General features: G+C 44.2%; 1 protein-coding gene across 4 annotated transcripts in view; it reads left to right on the forward strand.

Annotated features, from left to right (window-relative positions):
• The window catches only part of LOC121576661 (protein NLRC5), a 41,277-nt gene that overhangs the window by 17,008 nt on the left and 8,865 nt on the right, over nt 1-15,404 (forward strand). For all 4 annotated transcript variants that reach the window (XR_006002507.2, XM_041889995.2, XM_041889997.2 and 1 more), the window contains 18 exons: nt 7,192-7,242; nt 7,477-7,506; nt 7,629-7,712; nt 7,829-7,912; nt 8,035-8,124; nt 8,487-8,561; nt 8,679-8,762; nt 10,906-10,989; nt 11,109-11,198; nt 11,354-11,401; nt 11,541-11,579; nt 12,435-12,518; nt 12,693-12,776; nt 12,897-12,986; nt 13,104-13,163; nt 13,445-13,528; nt 13,811-13,894; nt 14,103-14,192. Coding sequence is in view for 3 of the 4 variants with exons in the window: in XM_041889995.2 (XP_041745929.2) it covers nt 7,192-7,242; nt 7,477-7,506; nt 7,629-7,712; nt 7,829-7,912; nt 8,035-8,124; nt 8,487-8,561; nt 8,679-8,762; nt 10,906-10,989; nt 11,109-11,198; nt 11,354-11,401; nt 11,541-11,579; nt 12,435-12,518; nt 12,693-12,776; nt 12,897-12,986; nt 13,104-13,163; nt 13,445-13,528; nt 13,811-13,894; nt 14,103-14,192 (1,335 nt within the window). In the remaining variant the exon portion in view is untranslated. The remainder of the gene's footprint in view (nt 1-7,191; nt 7,243-7,476; nt 7,507-7,628; nt 7,713-7,828; nt 7,913-8,034; nt 8,125-8,486; nt 8,562-8,678; nt 8,763-10,905; nt 10,990-11,108; nt 11,199-11,353; nt 11,402-11,540; nt 11,580-12,434; nt 12,519-12,692; nt 12,777-12,896; nt 12,987-13,103; nt 13,164-13,444; nt 13,529-13,810; nt 13,895-14,102; nt 14,193-15,404) is intronic.

Consider the following 15,404-nt stretch of genomic DNA (forward strand, 5'->3'; position numbering starts at 1 on the left):
GCTGCGGTGCTCACAGATCCGTGTCTTAAGGCTTCTGCAGGTTTTCCCTATGTAAGACAGACCAGAAGGACATTTCAACATGTAAACAACATCGGTGGACATGCAGGGAATCAGTCCTTTGATCTTAAATCTTTGTCCTGTGCGGGGGTGGGTAAATGAGTTGCATTTGTACATGAAGCTGCATTGAGCACATTGGGCACATTTGTAATTACCCTCCGGAACCTTGTCCAAGAAAGTTTCCCTTTTCTCTGGTGGGTAATCAGATTTAACCACAATGTCTCTCACGTTTGGGGGTCTTTTCAAGACCATACGTAGCGGATATTTAAAAATGGGTTTAAATTGTGGGTCAGTATCAATAATGTACCAGTGCTTCCTGATAATGTCCTTAATGCCTTCCCCAATGGTGAGTATTGGGAAAAGCATGAGGGGACATGTTCTGCTTTTTCTTTAACTTTTGGTTGAAGGCTTTCCAGCTGTGTTAGTCCTTCAAAATGATCATTGGCATGTTTTACCCAATTGTCTTTGTACCCCCTTTCCTTAAACCTCTGTATGAGGTCCGTGGTCTGTTTCTGATAAGAAGCATCAGAGCTGCATATTCTTCTGATGCGACTGAATTGACTTATAGGGAGACTTTTAATAAGTGGACGTGGATGAAAGCTGTCACCTCTAAGGAGTGTGTTCCTGTCCGTAGGTTTCCTATAGAGAGGGAGGTTTTATCCTTAATAACCATCACATCAAGAAAACTGATTTGGGATAGGTCATAGTTAATGGTGAAATTAAGGTGTTCATTCATAGAGTTTAGATAAGCATGGAATTACAAAAGTTCTTCCTGGGTCCCTGTATAGATCACGAAAATGTCATCCAAATATCTCAGAATTAGGAGAATATTGGAGAGAAAGGGGTTAAGGTCTGGATTCAGCACCACCTGTTTTTCAAACATTCCTAGATATAGGTTAGCACAATTAGGAGCCATAGTGCTCCCCATCGCTGTCCCTTTTGTCTGGAAGAAAAAGTATCCTCTGAAGAGAAAATAGTTGGAGGTTAATTCCAGTTCAGCCAAGTCCACAATACAATTGGTGCTGGGAAGAGCATTAGGGGGACGTTCATTGAGGTAGAACTTGAGGGCCTCTAGGCCGCCCTGATGGGGGATCTTAGTATATAGACTGGTAACATCAAAAGTACACAGAATAGAATGTTCTGGTATATGGTCCACAGATTTCAAAAAATTAATAAAATCAATAGAGTCTCTGGTATACGTGGGGAGAGAGATCGCCCAGGGTTTCACAACATAGTCTACAAAGGTAGAGATAGTCTCTGTCAGAGATCCGTTACTACTCACAATGGGCCTGCCTGGTATAGCTGGTGTCATGCTCTTGTGAATTTTGGGGAGAGCGTATATGACAGGTGTGGTTGGGCAGTCAACCTTCATGTACTCATATTCTGTCTTTGTAATTTCCCCTTCATTCAAAAATTTTGACAATTTATCATGGATCAGAGATGTCACGCAGGGGAGGGGACATTGAGAGGAAACTTCTTCAAAGGGAATCTTTCTGGATCCACAGGCTCAACACACTGTCTCCTCTTGGCCTTAACGAGGAGTTTGACTTGAAACCGTTTTTATAGTTTCAATATGTCCAAATTGTGCTTTTTTATCCTAATTGAACATTGTATGAATATTGTACAGTGGGGGAAAAAAGTATTTAGTCAGCCACCAATTGTGCAAGTTCTCCCACTTAAAAAGATGAGAGAGGCCTGTAATTTTCAGCATAGGTACACGTCAAATATGACAGACAAAATGAGGAAAAAAAATCCAGAAAATCACATTGTAGGATTTTTAATGAATTTATTTGCAAATTATGGTGGAAAATAAGTATTTGGTCACCTACAAACAAGCAAGATTTCTGGCTCTCACAGACCAGTAACTTCTTCTTTAAGAGGCTCCTCTGTCCTCCACTCGTTACCTGTATTAATGGCACCTGTTTGAACTTGTTATCAGTATAAAAGACACCTGTCCACAACCTCAAACAGTCACACTCCAAACTCCACTATGGCCAAGACCAAAGAGCTGTCAAAGGACACCAGAAACAAAATTGTAGACCTGCACCAGGCTGGGAAGACTGAATCTGCAATAGGTAAGAAGCTTGGTTTGAAGAAATCAACTGTGGGAGCAATTATTAGGAAATGGAAGACATACAAGACCACTGATAATCTCCCTCGATCTGGGGCTCCACGCAAGATCTCACCCCGTGGGGGTCAAAATGATCACAAGAACGGTGAGCAAAAATCCCAGAACCACACGGGGGGACCTAGTGAATGACCTGCAGAGAGCTGGGACCAAAGTAACAAAGCCTACCATCAGTAACACACTACGCCGCCAGGGACTCAAATCCTGCAGTGCTAGACGTGTCCCCCTGCTTAAGCCAGTACATGTCCAGGCCCGTCTGAAGTTTGCTAGAGTGCATCCAGAAGAGGATTGGGAGAAAGTCATATGGTCAGATGAAACCAAAATAGAACTTATTGGTAAAAACTCAACTTGTCGTGTTTGGAGGACAAAGAATGCTGAGTTGCATCCAAAGAACACCATACCTACTGTGAAGCATGGGAGTGAAAACATCATACTTTGGGGCTGTTTTTCTGCAAAGGGACCAGGACGACTGATCCGTGTAAAGGAAAAATGAATGGGGCCATGTATCGTGAGATTTTGAGTGAAAACCTCCTTCCATCAGCAAGGGCATTGAAGATGAAACGTGGCTGGGTCTTTCAGCATGACAATGATCCCAAACACACCACCTGGGCAACGAAGGAGTGGCTTCGTAAGAAGCATTTCAAGGTCCTGGAGTCTCCAGATCTCAACCCCATAGAAAATATTTGGAGGGAGTTGAAAGTCCGTGTTGCCCAGCGACAGCCCCAAAACATCACTGCTCTAGAGGAGATCTGCATGGAGGAATGGGCCAAAATACCAGCAACAGTGTGTGAAAACCTTGTGAAGACTTACAGAAAACGTTTGACCTGTGTCATTGCCAACAAAGGGTATATAACAAAGTATTGAGAAACTTTTGATATTGACCAAATACTTATTTTCCACCATAATTTGCAAATAAATTCATAAAAAATCCTACAATGTGATTTTCTGGAATATTTTTTCTCATTTTGTCTATCATAGTTGACGTGTACCTATGATGAAAATGACAGGCCTCCCTCATCTTTTTAAGTGGGAGAACTTGCACAATTGGTGGCTGACTAAATACTTTTTTTCCCCACTGTATGTATATTACTGTACATTTTGATCACATTCCTTGTATATGATCATATATTTTGATACATTGAATGTTAATATTGTGAACCTATGTTATACATTTTTTACCACTGAGAACTGCCCCTATATATAGGACCTTCCACCCCCACCTGGGATATGGATGCCTGATGAAGACCTAATGGTCGAAACGTTGTTTTAAATAAATATCACCTGGGAGCATGAGCAGCAGTGTTCAGCGTTTTACTTTCTGTTTTCCATGAATTTGCCTACAGCTCCAGCACCTGTGGAAAGTACCTGGATGTTCTTCAGCTTTTGTTTGGGGAGTTTCTCCCACTCCTCTCTGCAGATCCTCTCAAGCTCTGTCAGGTTGGATGGGGAGTGTTGCTGCACAGCTATTTTCAGGTCTCTCCAGAGATGTTCGATCGGGTTAAAGTCTGGGCTCTGGCTGGGCCACTCAAGGACATTCAGAGACTTGTCCCGAAGCCACTCCTGCGTTGTCTTGGCTGTGTGCTTAGGGTTGTTGTCCTGTTGGAAGGTGAACCTTCGCCCCAGTCTGAGGTCCTGAGAGCTCTGGAGCAAAAACCTGTTTTTGCTTTGTCATTATGGGGTAGTGTGTGTACATTGATGAGAAAAACAAAACAATTTAATCAATATTAGAATAAGGCTGTAACGTAACAAAATGTGGAAAAGGTCAAGGGGTCTGAATACTTTCCGAATGCACTGTATGTGGTAGAGACAACCTGGGCTGGAGACTGGGTAGAGGATGAAGGAGTAGGAATCTCTGGAAGCAGGTGGGCGAAACTGTTGGTCAGCAGGATGTGATCCCCCAAAGCCATTTCAGCCCCATTCACCGCTGCCTTGCGCTGGGCTTACGGTGTGTGACGTGCCGCCACTAGGATGCAGGATCGATAACCGTGGCATCCGCCAACTCCTCATAAAGCGTCCTTGCTCCTTTATTCTCAGCGAGAGGTGGGGAGGGGAGGTGAGATGTGAGGGGAGAGCTGACTTCACTAGGGAGGGGTCTCTGCAGGGCAGCCCTGGCCAGTCAGTCAGAGAGTGGCAACATGGTGACGAGGCAGTGGCACGACAACCAGGCTGAGCAGTAGAAAAGTAAAAGGTCTTCGAGTGGGACCTATCCAGGATACGCTGCAATGTCTCAATTTGCTTACTCTGGACTTCCAGCTCAGACATATATTCCACAATAAGCTGACAGTTTCCATATTGGAAATTTGTCCGGACAATATTATCCCGGAACTGTGAAAAGTAGGTGCAGCTCCTACATGGGATGAAACGTTCACCGTAGTCTCTGAAGGTGGTTGCTGCCAATCTGGAAAAAGTCAGTTTCCCCGAATGGCAGAAAGTGGTAGACGCCATTTTGGAACAATTCTGTTAAAATCCACGCAAATAAAATAGGTTGTTGAGGAATCAGCTATAAGTCAATCAATCCACACAGTGTGATAGTCAGTTAGATTGAAACACACCGTTTGTAGGATCACCACAGTTAGAGGCAGCAAGCCAGAACCCAACCACAGACTAGAAACCAGCCAGCACTAGGACCCACAATAAACACAACCAAGGCACAAAATTTGCCAGCATAACAACAGCAAGGAGAGAGCGGTGACTTACTCAATGCGATTGAATGCTGGGGCCCATCAGCAACGCAATGGAGGCCATGTTACCAGTATGATAGCCAGCAGAGAAGCACCTTGGAGGGGATGTACACTAACGGTCAAAAGTTTTAGAACACCTACTCATTCAAGGGTTTTTCTTAATTTGTACTATTTTCTACATAGTAGATTAATAGTGAAGACATCAAAACTATGAAATAACACATATGGAACCATGTAGTAACCAAAACAGTGTTGAACAAATCAAAATATATTTTATTTTTGAGATTCTTCATATAGCCACCCTTTGCCTTGATGACAGCTTCACACACTCTTAGCATTCTCTCAACCAGCTTCATGAGGTAGTCACCTGGAATGCATGTCAATTACAGGTGTGCCTTCTTCAAAGTTAATTTGTGGAATATCTTTCCTTCTTAATGCGTTTGAGCCAATCAGTTGTGTTGTGACAAGGTAGGGGGGTACACATCAGATAGCCCTATTTGGTAAAAGACCAAGTCCATATTATGGCAAGAACAGCTCAAATAAGCAAAGAGAAACGACAGTCCATCATTACTTTAAGACATGAAGGTCAGTCAATACGGAACATTTCAAGAACTTTGAACGTTTCTTCAAGTGAAGTCCCAAAAACCATCAAGCGCTATGATTAAACTGGCTCTCATGAGGACCGCCACAGTAATGGAAGACCCACAGTTACCTCTGCTGCAGAGGATAAGTTCATGAAAGTTACCAGCCTCAGAAATTGCAGCCCAAATAAATGCTTCACAGAGTTCAAGTACAGACACATCTCAACATCAACTGTTCAGAGGAGACTGTGTGAATCAGGCCTTCATGGTCGAAATTGCTGCAAAGAAACCACTACTAAAGGACACCAATAATAAGAAGAGACTTGCTTGGGCTAAGAAACACGAGCAATGGACATTAGACCGGTGGAAATTTGTCCTTTGGTCTGGAGTCCAAATTGGAGATTTTTGGTGCCAACCGCTGTGTCTTTGTGAGACACGGTGTGGGTGAACGGATGATCTCCGCATGTGTATTTCCCACCGTAAAGCATGGAGGAGGAGGTTTTATGGTGTGGGGGTGCTTTGATGGTGACACTGTCTGCGATTTATTTAGAATTGAAGGCACACTTAAGCAGCATGGCTACCACAGCATTCTGCAGCGATACGCCATCCCATCTGGTTTGGGTTTAGTGGGACTATCATTTGTTTTTCAACAGGACAATAACCCAACACACCTCCAGGCTGTGTAAGGGCTATTTTACCAAGAAGGAGAGTGATGGAGTGCTGCATCAGATGATCTGGCCTCCACAATCCCCCTACCTCAACCCAATTGAGATAGTTTGGGATGGGTCTGACCACAGAGTGAAGGAAAAGCAGCCAACAAGTGCTCAGCATATGCGCGAACTCCTTCAAGATTATTGGAAAAGCATTCCAGGTGAAGCTGGTTGAGAGAATGCCAAGAGTGTGCAAAGCTGTCATCAAGGCAAAGGGTGGCTATTTCCAGAATCTCAAATATAAAATATATTTTGATTTGGTTAACACTTTTTTGGTTACTACATGATTCCATATGTGTTCTTTCATAGTTTTGATGTCTTCACTATTATTCTACAATGTATAAAATAGTAAAAATAAAGAAAAACCCTTGAATGAGTAGGTGTTCTAAAACTTTTGACCGGTAGTGTAGTTTCCAGTAAAGGTCAGTGGAATGCCAGGAGGGCGACAAGTGCTACACCAGGACATGGGAGAGTCAAAAATAGTAAATCCAAGTGGAGTTCAAGTTTGGCAGTAGTCCAAAAATATCCAAGGCACAATGTCAAGTGGAAGGCACAATGTCAAGTGGAAGGATGAAAGCAGCAGTTGGCCGGTTTCTGCTCAGATAATGCCCCAGTGCAGAGTAGGGTGCCCAGGTATATCCAAGTAGACCTGTTTTGTATGTCTCCTTAAAAACTCTGTGTGCAATATTGCACTATTGTCCAATGTGTTCACAGCCAGATGAAACAAAGGTAAATGGAGACAAAAATCCCCCAAAAACCTTTCAGCTACAAACACTGATCAAACAAAACAGAAAAAAGACATGCTTCCCACCATCTTGAAAAGTTCAACGTAATTTAATTGAAATTACGTGGAAACAACATCGATTCAACCAGTGTGTGCCCAGTGGTTAGAGACTTCTTGTGTTCCTAAATAGAACCTTCAGTTAATTGACTCCAGTTCTGAGAAAAAACTTGCATACTTTATCAAAACTGAAGAAAAAAAACAAGTGTTGGTTAGTATATACCGGTAAACTATGTTTTATCTCTCTTTGCAGTGAAATGAAGGACATCAACGTCCTGTTTTTCCCAAGCTCAGACATACAAGGGTGAGTTTTGCGTTTTAGTGAAGTGAAATAAAAGAATGTATAACTTTAATTAATTTTTTCTATGTTTGGCGTACCAACAGGCCCATGAAAATCAAGCTAATGTTTCATGTTCTTGTTGAGAGAACGTTGCTTTTGTTTCATTGTTTTATCAATACCACATTGAGGGAAATCTACTGTACTGTATCAATCAGCCTCTCTCTTATCTCTTTTATCTCCCTTTCTATTTGTCTCAAGTTCTAAGAAAGAAGTTGGGCTGACTGTCAGGTATGATATTCTCTATTTTGTTCTTATAAAGAATATGTTATAATGTACAGATCTCACTTGAGCTTTTGAATACCAGGAGTAACATTGCTGTTGTTTTTTCCCTCTCTTTATGTGTCATCCAGCCTGTTAAACTGCAGTTTGAATACTGATCAGATGACCAGACTGTGTCAATTGCTATCAAGATGTCCTGGCCTCTCTGTCCTAGAGTAAGTAAAAATGTACCCAGTGTTCTTGAGCAAGTCACATCACACTGTGGGTAAAGACACTAAATAAGTCAAGAGAATCTGACTTTCTGTTTGGTGCTATGTTGTGACCCCTGCAGTCTGTCAGGAGGCCACATGAAGGCTGATACTCTCAAGGCCCTGACTGACTCTCTACAGAAGCTGTACATCTCCAAACAGATTGTGTAAGACTGATATTTTATTTTAAGTGTTATACTTTTTATAAAGTCATGATCTTGTGCCTGTCCCATATTATGTTTGAAACTAGTTATGTAGCCTAATACGGTTATTGTCTGTGTCTTGACAGTCTGAATAACAGCCACATATCTGTTGATGGGCTGATGATTCTGACCAGTTTCCTGTCTGTATGTCCTGATGTGGTTCAAGTGGACATCAGGTATGTTGTGTATAGCACCCATTATTTTTCTTAGATAGAGCCAATATAGACAGCACCCTTTCTGTGTGTGTAAACTGCAACCAGACTAAAACCACCACACTACACCATCACTTCCTGGTGGCTTCACTATTCAGAGGGTGTCTCGCCTGTCAAGAGGTTTGCTGTAGGCCCAAACTATTATACAACTTTTTTTTAGAATGTCTTGTAAATTCCTCTCAGAGCCTTCCCACTGGGCACAAACGTCAATTCAATGTCTATTCCACGTTGGTTCAACGTAATTTCATTGAAATGACATGGAAACAACAATGCCCAGTGGGTTACCACTCACTGTTATGCATTTTTCCCATGCATCCCCATGACAGGCTGCAAGACCCTGTTCGTGTGTCCATGCTTTTTTCTAGTGGGATAGAGAAATACAAGATTTCTAAGAGACTTTGGTATGTACAATATTTTCACTTGTATATTACTAATGATGTGGATAATGGTTTTGTACTGTAAGTGGCATGACATTGTCTCTGCTTTTCATCCTCTTTTCCCATGGTCCCTGTGTGCAGTCTGATTGGCTGTGCTCTTCGTCCCCCTCACTTGGACCGTCTGTGTGGGAATCTGAGAGACTGCTCTGCTTTGACTATGCTGGAGTAAGTGTGCTCAGAGAGAGGCTGTCACGATCGTCATAATAAGCGGACCAAGGCGCAGCGTGATAAGCGTACATTCTTTTAATGAGTACACACACGAACAAAACAATAAACGATAAGTCCTAGGGTTAAACACAAACCTTACGGATCAAGATCCCACAATACAAAAGTGCCAACAGGCTGCCTAAGTATGGTACCCAATCAGAGACAACGAGAATCAGCTGCCTCTGATTGGGAACCACCCTGGCCAACATAGAAAACACGAACTAGAACACAACATAGAAAATAACACATAGAAACTTCACACACTGGCTCAACATATAAGAGTCCCCAGAGCCAGGGCGTGACAGTACCCCCCCCCCAAAGGACAGCGGACTGCGACCGCGCCAACCAAACCCAACAGGGGAGGGGCCGGGTGGGCATTGCACCTCGGAGGCGGATCCGGCTCCGGGCGTGACCACCACTCTCTCGCTACCCCCCCGTAGCGCCCCTGGTCTGGTCTGGCCCCGCTGGCCGGAGCTGGACTGGACACCGGTGGAGCGGATTGCTCAGGCTCCGGTGTGGAGCAGCTGGCGACGCGCACCACTGGCTTGGTGCGGGGAGCAGGAACAGGCCGGACCGGGCTGGCGACACGCACCACTGGCTTGGTGCGGGGAGCAGGAACAGGCCGGACCGGGCTGGCGACGCGCACCACTGGCTTGGTGCGGGGAGTAGGAACAGGCCTGACCGAGCTGACGACGCGCACCACTGGCTTGGTGCGGGGAGCAGGAACAGGCCGGACCGGGCTGGCGATGCGCACCACTGGCTTGGTGCGGGGAGCAGGAACAGGCCGGACCGGGCTGGCGACGCGCACCACTGGCTTGGTGCGGGGAGCAGGAACAGGCCGGATCGGGCTGGCGACGCGCACCACTGGCTTGGTGCGAGGGACAGGAACAGGCCGGGCTGGACTGGGAACACGCACCACAGGCTTGGTGCGGGGAGAAGGAACAGGCCGGGCCGGACTGTCGACGCGCACCACTGGCTTGGTGCGGGGAGCAGGAACGGGCCGGGCTGGACTGGGAACACGCACCATTGGCTTGGTGCGGGGAGACAGAACGGGCCGGGCCGGACTGTGGAGGCGGACTGGAGGTCTGGAGCGGAGAGCTGACACAACCCGTCCTGGCTGAATGCCTATCTCCACACAATATGTGTGAGGCATCAGCACAGGACGTACAGGGCTGTGCACTCGTACTGGCGCTACAGCACGTGGCACTGGCGCAGGATATCCGGGACCGAGGAGGGGTACTGGAGGCCACGAGCGTTGAGCCGGCACACTCCGTCCTGGCTGCATGCCCACCTTAGCACGACACAGGACGTACAGGACTGTGCCGGAACACTCGCGGCACAGTACGTGGCTCCGCATAACACGGAGCCTGCCCAGTCTCACGCTCCCTAGCCTGAGTACGGGGAGTTGGCTCTGCTCTACCTCTAGGCTCCGCCAACCACCCCTTTAGCCCCCCCCCCCAAAAAAAATATTGGGGCTGTCTCTCGGGCTTCCTCCTCGGCCGGTACCCTCTGCGTTGCCGCTGCTCCTCTCTGTAGCGCGCCTCCACAGTCTCCTCCCAGGGACGGCGATCCATTCCGGCCTGAATCTCCTCCCAAGTCCAGGATCCCTTCCCGTCCAGGATCTCCTCCCAAGTCCAGGCTGTCTGTTCCTGGACACGCTGCTTGGTCCTCTTTTGGTGGGATCTTCTGTCACGATCGTCATAATAAGCGGACCAAGGCGCAGCGTGATAAGCGTACATTCTTTTAATGAGTACACACACGAACAAAACAATAAACGATACGTGAAGTCCTAGGGTTAAACACAAACCTTACGGATCAAGATCCCACAATACAAAAGTGCCAACAGGCTGCCTAAGTATGGTTCCCAATCAGAGACAACGAGAATCAGCTGCCTCTGATTGGGAACCACCCTGGCCAACATAGAAAACACGAACTAGAACACAACATAGAAAATAACACATAGAAACTCCACACCCTGGCTCAACATATAAGAGTCCCCAGAGCCAGGGCGTGACAGAGGCTTTGGAGTGTGAAATAGCAATAAGGATAATTGTTGGAATGCACATATACAAGGATCTGTTTGTGTCTCTCCCTTTGTCAGTATTTCCAACAATGCTCTGGAAAACAAAGGTCTGAAGAAGTTGTTGGACCTCTTACCTCAGCTTAGCAACATACAGGAAATCAAGTAAGAATTGCTATAGCAACCCAAATGTATTTACCTTTTCTTCCTTTTTTGTCTGTTTTTTTCCCTTTTAATCTTTGTTTCTGACCATGGAATTTCAGTATACCCTCATTTTGTTTTAGTGTCAGTGAGAATGCAGTCAGCATGGAAGGGGTGATGCTGCTAGCTGGAACGCTGTGCTCACACAGGAACATGAGTGAAGTGAATGTCAGGTATTCACATCCCATTACTGTCTTATACAAACCAACAAATGTGTACACGAACAGACATGCTTGAAACCGGCATGGTAGAAAGTGTTTGAAATCATGTCTAGTATTATATTTGCATTTGTGATGATGAGTAACTATAAAAATTTTATATTTATCAGTCATGGGGGGAATAAGAAGCTGTTCCTGAAATTCCACTCCAGTAAAAGGTAATAGAGCAATAGAGTAATAGCAATATACTGTATAATAGCTCCTCTTTCTGACTATGTTGCTGTTGAAATACCAATTCTGTGACTCAGTAAGATGTTGTAGTCCTAATAACAGTTCACTGCATCTCTGTCATTTCAGAATACAATCAACAGGATTGGAACAGTGTAAGAAACTCAGGTAGGACATAGAGCAATATGTAACTTTTTAGGCGTCCCAACCAAATTCACGTAGTTATAATGTGAGTTATAGATCTGTCATTCTCAATTAGAGCTTTCGCGCAAAAAGCCATAACATTCACTATTGGAGTTCTGCGTGGTTAAGATAAAATCATACATCGAATTACCTTGAGTACCTTGAGTACCAACTGTCCTGTGGGGGGGCTACTGAGCTTCACACTTTTTCTCTTGTAGTTGTTCTGCATCTTATTGAATGTGTGAGTCGGCGGGGCTCTGTCTGAGGGAGGAGAGGGTAGGGGGAGGGGGTGAGGGTAAAAAGTCTAGCGTCCTACTCTTTTATTTTTTGTTTAAGTTCATGACTGAATGTGGGCGGGGAGAGGGTGGGGGGACAGAGGGTTAATGTGACTCTGTCAATATAAATGAAATGAAATAAAAATTCTATCACAAAAAAATAGACCTATCATTCTCATTGAAAGTGAGTCTAAGAAGCGGTAGATAAGTTCTATGTGCGCTATTTCTATGCTTCCCGTGCTTAAGTTTTGTTTTTTGCGCCTTTTGCTTTCGGTTTTGTACAGCAACTTCAAACTGCAGAAAATACAATATTTTTGTTTATGGACAATATATTTCACATCAGTTTAGATGGTACAATGATTCTCTACACTATACTTGCTTGTTTTAACACATAAACTGAAATTAGGCAAACTATTAGAGTTTTAGCAACCAGGAAATGGCAGAGCGATTTCTGCATAGTGCATCTTTAACATGAAAAAATAGTTTCTGAGTTTTTCTTGTCCACTGAATTTATGTCCCATTCACTTAACTCTGAAATATAATCCCAAACATGTTTTTGTTTTAGTGTAACTCACAGTGGTATCCAGCCCACTGACATGAACAAGCTGTGTAGAAGACTGGTACAGTGTCCCAGCCCACTGGAGCTAGAGTGAGTTCTACTGTTACCTCTATCTCTGTCAGTGTTCTGTCTCTGTCTTTCAGAGTTCTCTTCTCTCTTTATTTCTTACCAGGTTACAAGTTTTCCTCCTTCCCAATCCTCTGAAAATATTATGTCTGTTGTAGTTCCTTTCTCAGCAGTCTTCTAACATGATATTGTGATCAGTTTCTCCCATGGATCCCTAAAGGACGAGGCTATTGAAAATCTATTGAAGATCCTGCCTAAGATGACATCTCTTCAGCTTCTCAAGTAAGTATGCGTCACCCTGCTCAGTAATGATAATGTCAGGGTCACAACACCGGTAAGGTTAGAAAGTGAATGATATACATTTCTCATCATTCTCCTTCGCCTCCTCCCTGCCTCCCATAGTATGAGCCATGTCCAGATGTCTACGGATGGAGCGTTGTTATTGGTCAGATCTCTGATAGACTGCCAACGTGTCAGAGCTGTGGAACTCCGGTATGTACGGCTCAGGATGTTCAGGTCATCGTTCATTCATGTGGTTCATACATTTGGTTTTATATATATATTAACTGTGTTTACATAAATTACCTTAAATATTGATGTGCTTTTAAGGCCCCAAGGAGAAGCCTTCATCAAGTTTGTCAACATGAAAGCAGAACAAGCAACTTGCAGGTGAATGTGTTTTCTCTGCTTATACTGTTCCCACATATAGAAATGCTATATTACATGGCATGTTATATTACATTACAGAAATTAGTTGTAGGTTAATTAAGTGGTTTTTTAAATCGGCCACATCTTATGTAGAGTTCCTTCAAGACCAGAGTAGATAACCTCTGTGATCTACATGAGTTGTGGTCTACAACTTTCTCTCCTCTCTGTAACCTGGTTTAACCTCTCTGTCTGTCTGTCTGTCTGTCTGTCTGTCTGTCTGTCTGTCTGTCTCTCCTCTGCAGACTCACTCAGTACACACTGAGCAGTGGGGATGTGGAGAAACTCTCTGGGATCCTGGAGAAGTGTCCTCGTCTGTCTGACCTGGAGTGAGTGTCTGTGTCCCCTCTCCTCAAACACATCCCTGTTCCTGCTTCACACTGTCCACATTTTAGCAAAAAGAACAGTGTTTATAAATTATGATGTACTCGTAACTACTGCACTGTATTCACAGAAATACCTTACACTACTAGTGTATATGCCTTGCTCAATGGTCAAACTGTGTTTTCCCTCGCTGAAAATTAGGGTTACAGTATCTTGGCTGTTTTTCAACACATTTTCTACCAACTTTTCTCATCATGGATAATAACCCTTTCTTTTAAACGATGCAGTTTATCCAGTAACCTTCTGAGAGACGAGGGAGTGAAGAGCTTTGTGGATTCTCTGCCAAGGCTGCGGATTGCCAGCTCAGTGAAGTAAGACTCATTACAATGGCCTATCTTCCTTCAGTCCATACAGTGAACTCCATTACGGCTAGTGCTGTTCTGTTTCATCAAGATAAACGTCTGTCAATTTACCTCCTCTGATAATCCTGTTTTATCAGTGGTAGCAGATGCATCTGTTCTATCTTTGTGGGGGTTAGTTGTGCTTGCTTGTACAGCTGTGTTCTGTTTTTATCTGCAGTCTCGATGATAACAGACTCACTCAGATGGGGGCGCTCTACCTTCTGAACACAGTGACAACCTGTGAAAAGGTGGTTGAAGTGGAAGTCAGGTAAAATCTGTTGAACAATACCATGTTGGCAAAGTTAACATTTACTTGTCTAGACCCCCAAATAGCAGGGTTCCCCAATAGGCGGTCCACGGGCCAAATTCGGCCCACGGGTGATTTTATTTGTCTGAAATTTGCTGAGCAAATTTTATTTTACAAATTTTTTTGCGGTTGGACATAAAATACTGTAAAATCACCAGGAAATCAGCTCAAAGTGAATTCAATTTTTTAAATCTGTTCCAAATTATTCCCACGCTTAAATAGAGAGGCATATGTGATTGTATCCCAATGTAATCAAGGTTTGAAATGATTCCATTTTTGTGAAATACTATATCTGTTTGGGATTCTTGCGGTCAATTTGTACAAATTATTTAGAACTATGTTCCGGCCCCACAACCATCCGCTCAAGGAAAAATCGTCCCACAGCTGAATGTAACTGGGGACCCCTGCCATATACAGTGGGGAGAACAAGTATTTGATACACTGCCGATTTTGCAGGTTTTCATACTTACCAAGCATGTAGAGGTCTGTAATTTTTATCATAGGTACACTTCAACTGTGAGAGACGGAATCTAAAATCCAGAAAAAAAAATGTGTATGATTTTTAATCCAGAAAATCACATTGTATGATTTTTAAGTAATTAATTTGCATTTTATTGCATGACATAAGTATTTGATACATCAGAAAAGCAGAACTTAATATTTGGTACAGAAACCTTTGTTTGCAATTACAGAGATCATACGTTTCCTGTAGGTCTTGACCAGGTTTGCAAACACTGCAGCAGGGATTTTGGCCCATTCCTCCATACAGACCTTCTCCAGATCCTTCAGGTTTCGGGGCTGTCGCTGGGCAATACGGACTTTCAGCTCCCTCCAAAGATTTTCTATTGGGTTCAGGTCTGGAGACTGGCTAGGCCACTCCAGGACCTTGAGATGCTTCTTACGGAGCCACTCCTTAGTTGCCCTGGCTGTGTGTTTCGGGTCGTTGTCATGCTGGAAGACCCAGCCACGACCCATCTTCAATGCTCTTACTGAGGGAAGGAGGTTGTTGGCCAAGATCTCGCGATACATGGCCCCATCCATCCTCTCCTCAATGCGGTGCAGTCGTCCTGTCCCCTTTGCAGAAAAGCATCCCCAAACCTCTGGATCATCCAGATGGTCATTGGCAAACTTCAGACGGGCCTGGATATGCTCTGGCTTGAGCAGGGGGGCCTT

Source organism: Coregonus clupeaformis, chromosome 29, assembly GCF_020615455.1.
Source record: "Coregonus clupeaformis isolate EN_2021a chromosome 29, ASM2061545v1, whole genome shotgun sequence".
NCBI classification, from domain to species: domain Eukaryota; kingdom Metazoa; phylum Chordata; class Actinopteri; order Salmoniformes; family Salmonidae; genus Coregonus; species Coregonus clupeaformis.